Source organism: Plectrocnemia conspersa, unplaced genomic scaffold, assembly GCF_051122295.1.
Source record: "Plectrocnemia conspersa isolate PC_06_02 unplaced genomic scaffold, ASM5112229v1 ptg000005l, whole genome shotgun sequence".
NCBI lineage: Eukaryota > Metazoa > Arthropoda > Insecta > Trichoptera > Polycentropodidae > Plectrocnemia > Plectrocnemia conspersa.
The window spans coordinates 20,908,329-20,916,688 of record NW_028277169.1 but is presented as its reverse complement, the minus strand read 5'-3'; the positions used below and the strand labels follow the sequence as shown (position 1 = coordinate 20,916,688).

At 31.0% G+C, this 8,360-nt stretch overlaps 2 protein-coding genes across 2 annotated transcripts; both read right to left on the bottom strand.

Annotated features, from left to right (window-relative positions):
* Positions 1-141: 141 nt before the first annotated feature.
* On the bottom strand, positions 142-2,827 carry mRpS31 (mitochondrial ribosomal protein S31). Its single transcript, XM_088186555.1, has 6 exons — positions 2,710-2,827; positions 2,315-2,637; positions 2,122-2,242; positions 1,918-2,061; positions 537-754; positions 142-471 (listed from the first exon to the last, which is right to left on the bottom strand). The coding sequence occupies exons 1-6, from the start codon at positions 2,733-2,735 to the stop codon at positions 206-208; spliced, it is 1,098 nt and encodes a 365-aa protein (XP_088042681.1). The 5' UTR covers positions 2,736-2,827; the 3' UTR covers positions 142-205.
* Positions 2,828-4,993: 2,166 nt separating this feature from the next.
* LOC148235119 (cyclin-dependent kinase 10-like) lies at positions 4,994-8,109 on the bottom strand. Its single transcript, XM_088186554.1, has 8 exons — positions 8,063-8,109; positions 7,853-7,983; positions 7,704-7,776; positions 6,278-6,446; positions 6,006-6,208; positions 5,715-5,942; positions 5,440-5,658; positions 4,994-5,370 (listed from the first exon to the last, which is right to left on the bottom strand). Exons 2-8 carry the CDS (start codon positions 7,970-7,972, stop codon positions 5,177-5,179), a joined length of 1,206 nt encoding a protein of 401 aa, XP_088042680.1. The 5' UTR covers positions 7,973-7,983; positions 8,063-8,109; the 3' UTR covers positions 4,994-5,176.
* Between the last annotated feature and the right edge of the window lie 251 nt (positions 8,110-8,360).

The window sequence follows — 8,360 nt, the reverse complement described above, 5'->3', positions numbered from 1 at the left end:
ATGAGTGAATCAATAATGATCAGAAAAAAATTGGTGACGGATTTTGTAAAACTTAGCATTTTGTATTATTACTGTGGTTCCTTTTTATAAAATTTGTATATATGGATATACAATTACACAAAAATATTTTATAAAAAATGCTTTTTATTAGATAATCAATTTATTCTATAAATCTATTGCATACAAAACGAAATACTGTATTAATTCATCCTGGTAATTGTGTTTGTTTTTCTGAAGGCTCTCCTAAAGCTCCAGTTTCCCTCAGCAGTTCTTTGTGGGAGTCGAAATATTTTCTAAACCATTGGATGTGGTCAATCTTATCCTGGACAGGCATGTATGCATTCTTTGACATTCCCACACACACTAACTCCATGAAATGTCTTACAGGACCTTTTTTGGGGCACCAATCCTCCAAGTGATTTTCCAAAAATATATGCTCAGAGAAATGGATTTTTTGTTCCTCTTCTAGACCTGTTACAAAGAAAAATATATAGAAGTTGAATAAATAATGATGATATAATTTAATAATAACGAACCTTGTTCGTTATCAATGGGGAACTTCCATATTTTTCCTTCTTTGGTCCACTTGATCATCTTCTCGAAGTAATTAGCCGGAGGTTGTGTGATCAACAACTCTAGATCATGTTTTTCGAAATTGTTCCACGCTTCAAGTTGAATATCTTTTTTTGTCGATTGGTCTTTAAAGATGTCCAATGGTTTACCGCTGAATAGATCGACCTTTTCAACCCTAGATCTGTTATAGACAATAATTACAAGGTTTGCTTGAAAAGTTTTTGAAAGAAATGGGATCATTATTGGTAAGTTTTAAGAAAAAGACAGATAATGGCAGATATCATTATAAAAGCTGGTATTACTTGGAGAGAGACAATAACATCACATTTTAGAGCAATTAAAATTGATTTAAATTAAGGTAGGTAATCACTAAAGTTAATATCTATTTTAAAGATAAAAAAAATCGTTATTTTATAGGAATATCGTAAATCTAGTATAGGAATCATAGGAGATAATATAGAAAAATAAAATGTTCTTAATAAGAATTTCAAGATGATTAAAATTTATCAAATAAATTTTCTTTCTATTGAGTGAGATACATATTTATTAAGACACAAAACAAAGCGTTTTTATATATCAAATTTTGATCAGCTAATGTGAGGCTTTTTCCAATATGGAGATTTTTCCTTGGTTAGTTGCAAAGCGATTCTCGCCATCAACTTAGTGATATTCAAAAAGATCATTGGAGCTTGTTTAGCAGAGAAACTTGCTAAACTGGCGCACAGTTTCAACATTAGGGTGATTCATCTCTCAATTATAAATAATATGTTTTGTTGACTGTTATGGGTTGTGTGGCACATATTATGGTGCAATATTCATGTGCATATAAAATATAAGTAATAATTGTTTCTGCGCTCTCCTATTGATCAAAATTTGATTTGAATATACTTTGACCAATACACTTATATCAGAAGTCCGTAGTAATATCGCTAAGGATAGCTATCATATTTTTAAAACATACAATACGCGAGACGCAATGACTGTCTGTACTTCTTCTTCTGCTTATTTTTCTCTGATGAGTTGGCTTAGTTTGTATTTTGAACCTGACCTAATGAAAGTTCTAAAACTAATTGTAGTTTTAGAACTTTAATTAGGTTAGGTTTGGGTTAGAACAGCAAATGGACGTTTCGCAACTGTCAAATTGAGTTTCATATACATTTTAGAGAATCATATTAGTGAAAATGTATTCAAATATGATTTCGCTAAAATGATACACATATTTAAAAATAATTTTTATATAGATAATCCGAGAATTTCCCAGGGGGGGGGGGTAAAAGTTGGCCCAATCAGTGGGTTTTCATTTAATATTTTTCCATTATGTATAAAATCATAATTATTACTTACTTTACTCTGGATGTTTTTATAGAGATGGGAGAATAGCGCATTTGTGTTTTATCTCCTAGTATAGAATGAACTTGTTGAGCCCTAGTATGCTGGTAAGTTTCAGTAGAATCAGTTTTATCTACCGTCATTCCGGATAAGAGATTCCTTTAAATTTAAATATATTTATATGTAACAACAACTATACAAATATTAAATTATACTAACCCCCAATCCAGTATTTTCATTTCAGGATTCATAGCTTTTGTTAATATTTCTTCTTCCACCTTTTCTTGGTTTTCTCCGATCGTTTCTGCTACTGTTTTCGCAGCTTGTATCAACTCTTGATCTATATATATTTATAAGATTTTGATTATTAATGAAAAAATTATAGTAATTATCTCACTTAATAATTATTTACTGGAATCGACTTTCTTCTCTTCTTTCCATTTCCGCTTATTTCTATGACGTATTCCGAGATCTTTTATGTCGATTGTGTTTTGAGAAACACTTTTATCTTTATCTTTATTTTCAATCATACTTTGCAAAATGCTATTAATCTTTAAGTTGATATCATCTTTCGCGTCAGCTTTCTTGCTATCAACACTTTCCGGGACGTTTGGATCGATTTCAGGGTTGGCTTCATTATCAACTATTTTTTCCGGAACTACATCAGGAGTATCCTTAACGCCTTTAGTACAAAATGAGCGCAAAACTGTTTTGAAGCTATCTACATACAGAGATCTAAAAAAATATGATTATTAAATAAAACTACGTATACAATCATGAATATTGAAATATTTTTTATATATTTACTTAGAGATAAGACTCAATCGTATCATTGTGTATTCTACAATGCTGTGATTAACGTAAACGTAAGAGAACTCCTTATGAGAACATAACCTAATAGTAGCAAGTGAAGTTTATCGAGCTCAGTGTTGCCGCTTTAAAAATTTTTATTTTTTTACAATTACAATAAGAAATTCATGGTTCAAAAATAGTAAATAAATTATGACAGTGACTAATAAATAAAAAAATGCAAACAATTGATACGTTTAATTTTAGTTATTCTTAACTTAGTCTCTTAGAAGCAAATTTTATGATTATGCTTATAATGAATTTATTGGTTATTTTCATTATAAGGTAGATTTTTTTTAGAAATAAACCTACTACAGAAGGACTCATGACACAAATTTTTTGATGAACGTTTATTTCAATACGATAGTGAATTTCACAAACATATCTTTATAATTTTAAATACGATACATGTTACTAGTATTGTATATAAAGGTATGTTACCACAGCGTCTCAAAACCAAACCAAACCAAACCTAACCTTAACAAACTAACCATTATATTCGTTTAATAGCGTGATTTTAGAGCGTTGCGCCGCAAGTTCATCATTTGAGGAGGGCAGGTGGGTGCATTTACCGTCACATATTAAATATAATATATTTTAACATTAAAAAACATAAATATTTCAACAGACATACAACTGGATCCTTTACAGTGCTGATCTTTTGCATACGCGATAACGTATTTAATTATTTTTAAAATATACTAAATATAAATGTAACTGTTTTTACTTATTTAATGTAATGAATTGGTTATGTAATACAGATAGTGACATTTCAAATTTACAATTATTACTAACACGTTTAAGGTTTGATAACCCTGAGGGGTGTGACCTCGCAGTCATTAAGACGCAGGTGGAAACTAGTAAGAATTTTATTAGATTACATGACATATTGTGACAGACTATGAATGGCGAGATGCTTTCTCCGAATAGTAGTGGAGAAGCTGGCGCAGGGATGATGTCGGTGGAAGATCCTCAGAGGTCTTGTAGTTGGCGTGGCAGCAACAGTAGGTTGTTCCCTCTCTGCTACAGTGCTCGTATGGTGGAGACCCTCTAAGGATGATTGATTGTTTTTTAATAATAGGTATACTTTGGTATATTTGTTTTTAATAATAATTATACTTTTTTTCATAATTCAAAAAAGTGGACGGAATGTATAATATATTCCCATATATATTTATCTATTAAAAAAACAAACACGGTATGGCCATCTCCCCCCCCCTGGAAAAACTGAAATAACGTCCCTGTTGCACCTTGCTAATTAGCAAGTACAAAAAAATTGAATGCAGTATTACCAAATATATATATAGGATATAACTAAATTGAAGGACACAATATCTGCTGTAGTTTTTGATTTTTTTTCTATAAATAAAGCTCGTAAAAATATCGGCTATCGGCCAGCCTGATCCTGAACGTATTTATTCTTAATCAATTGAACAATTTTTTGTCACTTTGTTGGTCATTTATTTGGGTTTTTGAGGATACGATAACTGTTGTAGTTTTTAAGATTTAATAATGAAAATTGATTTTAAAATATTTATATTTTTACATAAAGAATAGTTTAAAAAAAATCGTAACTTTGTTTAAACATATATGTAGCGGGTTAAAATTTTATATAATAGATATTAAAATAATATATAAATAAAAATACTATTTTTTAGAGAGATCTACATAATTTTTGTGGCCTTTTCCGGATGGAATTTTTAATGGGTACACTATGCCAGTAAAATATAAATATTATTCGGAAATCATCATTGTGTGATTTTAAAGCTTAGTATACATTGTAGCTACACAATGTTTCAGGACAATATCCACGAAACATTGCTTCGAAGTAATCCTATAGCAATATTATTTTTCGTCCAAATCATTAAGAGAAAAATATAAGTAATATAAACTGCTAATAACATTAAAAGCAGTACATAAAATTATGGGAAAAATAGTATTTTAATACAAAATCTTTACCCATAGATAGCTTGAATTGGAGTGATTGTTATTAGTGTATTAAAAGTTCATGTAGTCGATGAAAAGAAAATTAACAAGTAAAGAATGTTTTCTATACCTTATATATTTCCAGTTAAAAAAATAGAACTTATAAATAACAATATTGAAAGTATTTTTCTAAGTAACATTTTAAATGCGATGTCCATTTACAAAATAATGAATAATAAATAATGTATTTTTTTTTGTAATATTTACAAAATTAATTTAATCTGCATTTAATAAATTAAAAAAATAAAAAGTAAAAAATGTTGAATAGTCTTTATTTTTTTTCTTACTAGTATAAAAAAGGTAGTAACATACACACTCCTGTAGATCTGAAAATTAGATTATAAAATTTCATTGACAGTCATTTAGTTCTATGAATTTCTTTGATTGTGATGAATGTCTTTAAACACTTAAAACACAATAAAACTGAATTAAATACAATTCAATCAACTCGACGCTTTCTCACTAGAGAAGCGAGAAGGTCGGAAATAGCCGGTAAGTTATTAGTTTGATCGTTGGCACCAGTGTTCAGAGAAGACAAAGAAATATTTAAATTTTGACCAGAACCATTATTTTTCGCCTGTCCCTTCATGTTACGGTGTTGTGGAAAACTGGGCATGAGTTTCGGATCGCAAGCTAAAATTAATAAGAACAATAATTTACAATAAGAATTAGTAATTAGCAAATTATAATCTATATACGCACGTAGAGGTGGTTCTTTGAAATATGAACTCTGCAAACATTCTTCAGCTGTAGCTCTCTTGTTGGGATCGTACATGAACAAGAAGTTCAACAGTCTCAAACCGGCCGCTGATAACCACGGAAACTTTTGCTTTAGATTGTTATAAGGTTGCTGTTTCAAAGTGAAATTTTGCAACGCAGGCAACGAGCTGAATTCGGGCCAAATAGCATCCGATGGTGTACCTGAAATTAAAAAAAATTAATATATTTATTAAATGATTGTATTCAATGTTATTTACCTAATAAATCGACAATGAGTTCCAATTGAGCGATTTCAGTGCGGCCCGGTAGCATAGGCTTGTTGGCGAGTAGCTCTCCGAGAATACAACCGGCTGCCCACATATCTAAAGCGGGCGTTTGCAGAGGAGCTTGCAAAAGTAATTCTGGTGCACGATACCACAGCGTCACTACGCTCGGTGTCATACTGCGAGGAGGTAATCCAAGCCATCTAGCCAATCCAAAATCGGCTAAAAATATAATATAGTGGTAAGTATATATCCGTTTATAAAAAATGATTTCATAATACGTACCGATTTTAACACAGCCTTTATCGGTGAGAAGCAGATTTGAAACTTTCAAATCTCTGTGTACTATATAATTGGAATGCAAATACTTGAGTCCTTTCAACACTTGTAGCATTAGACATTTGACTTGCGATTCTGTAAACGGCGAGACCATGTTGTCTAATAGTGAGGCTAGATCTTGTTCGCAGTATTCCATCGATAGAAATATGCTAAAAGTATTTATATATGTATATATATAAAACAGTGTATATTATTAGTTATTTTGTGACATTGTTTACCTCTCAAGGCTTTTACCGACCAAAACCTCTTTTAATTGGACGATGTTTTCATGTCGGCACGATAGTAAGACTTGTATTTCGCGAAGACCACTCAACGGCACCTTCTGAACTTCCATTCTGACTTTCTTCAAAGCAACAATGTTACCGTTAGCTTTGTCTTTTGCACGGTCTGTAATAAAATTAAACCGAAATTAGACTGATTTTAACTACCATTTCAATTTTCTGCTAAAACTGAACATGAATTTTTTCAGTTTCGACTGAAACTAAAATTTCGCAAGGAAGTTACTGCCTTTCGAAATTATAAATTCGTTTTTAATAGTTTTAATTTTACTATCATACAATTTGTGCAACATATACAATTCGCCACTGCTATAAACCGTAAAGTGATGTCTTATTTTTCTTCACCTCCTCAAGTCAGTATAGTTTATAAATGTCATTGCAAAGATAATGCATTTTTGTTTTATATTTTAGATTGAAATGTATCCGAAATAATTGGATCAATAAGTAAAATACCGATCAGTCGATTAAGTTCGAAAATGTAAACGTTGATACTTTATATGTAGCTTAATTTTTTAATGTAAAACAATTTTATGAAATAGAAAATAATCAACTTGTCAAATATGCTTACACATTAAATTTAAAATCTTTCTCACCTAGTTACTTTGAAAAGCAAAATGTAAAATTAGTGTTAAATATATTTAACGACAATGTTATACAGAAATAGGTCAGCAGTGAAATTTATTAGGTTAATAAAAACGGGTGGGATATAGTAAATTTTATGCCGGAAATGACAGACTTCGATTTCATTTATACTGAAGAGGATTTTAGTATGATTCAACCACAGTTGCCTATATTTACATATTTGGCAGGCTATTGTGCAAGAGTAGTATTAAAAAGAGTTAAGTGTGACATTTGTAAAAAAATAGTTTTACACAAACCATTCAATTTTACCAATTTAAAAGAGCGTTATACTTTTATTAAGTGAAGATAAGTTTTTAAACTGTAAAGCTCAGTGGGAATTATTAACATATTATAACAATAGTCAAAGAACATGATTTCTTTCTATTGGAATTAAATTGTCCATTGAATATTTTAATAAAAACCTCTACAAATATATTTTTAAACAATTATCATATATTAAAAAGAAAAACAATCTAACATTGATTAATTCTGACGGAAGGAAGAAACACTCACCTAGGGTAGTTAGTTTCAAGAATTATTTTTCATGTTAAGAAAGACTTATTAAAAATACGGAAATCATACAAGCATGTAAATTCTTTGGTATTTCCATAATGGTTTTCAGCAAAAGTTGACTACAATCGGCAAATATTTGATTGGAGAAAATGATTGCAGCTCGGAATCAAACTGACAATCTCCACAATAGAACAAACTATATGTTATCATGCAATAGGTATATTATACTCACAAACGATGCCGTAAGTCCCTTCGCCGATGCGATTCAACTTTTCGAACTCTCCGACAAATCGGCATCTTCCGAGCTGAAAGCAGATTGTTTATATCAAAACATAACCTCAATCGGCTCGAAGTTATCATTAGGACTCGAATTGCACTGACTATATCCTTCTCCGGTATCTCGATGGGCTTGTAAGTCCGAAACGATATGAGCACTGGCTTCCTGGGGGACGGAGCCTGCGGTTCGGAGCCCTCTTGGCCTGCTCCTCCGTCGACGTTCATTTCGTATCAGACTGAAAGACGAAGATAACGTTTATGAGCGGTTAGACATATTTTGCCTTATTGTTTTCGATGCGCTGAACAATATTTTACCGGCGAACGTAAACCGGAGGTTAAAAACGCGAAGAACGCCAGCAGACAGCTAAACAGAAAAGTTGCGCATGCGCTTTACGATTTGTTGTCAATTGCCAAAACGTTATCGTTATGCGCATGCGTCAAAGTTACATACCATTTTTATTTGGTCTTAAAACTAGCTATATATAGCTTTTCAAATCTATATTTATTGTCTATTGTCAAATGTAAAATACACAAATATTGCACTTTTATATAAATTATATAATACATTTTGTGAATAAAACGTAGAGTACTGTTTTTATCTAGACCAAGTGTT

Excerpts from the sequence above, each read along its gene's own strand:
- LOC148235119 (XM_088186554.1), bottom strand. The coding sequence starts at position 7,972 with ATGAACGTCGACGGAGGAGCAGGCCAAGAGGGCTCCGAACCGCAGGCT. Across the intron at positions 7,777-7,852 it reads AGATACCGGAGAAGGATATA|CTCGGAAGATGCCGATTTGT; the intron begins GTCAGTGCAATT and ends ATCTGCTTTCAG. Across the intron at positions 5,659-5,714 it reads ACTCATTGTCGATTTATTAG|GTACACCATCGGATGCTATT; the intron begins GTAAATAACATT and ends TTTTAATTTCAG.
- mRpS31 (XM_088186555.1), bottom strand. The coding sequence starts at position 2,735 with ATGATACGATTGAGTCTTATCTCTAA. Across the intron at positions 2,243-2,314 it reads AGAGAAGAAAGTCGATTCCA|ATCAAGAGTTGATACAAGCT; the intron begins GTAAATAATTAT and ends AAATATATATAG. Across the intron at positions 755-1,917 it reads ATAAAAACATCCAGAGTAAA|ATCTAGGGTTGAAAAGGTCG; the intron begins GTAAGTAATAAT and ends TGTCTATAACAG.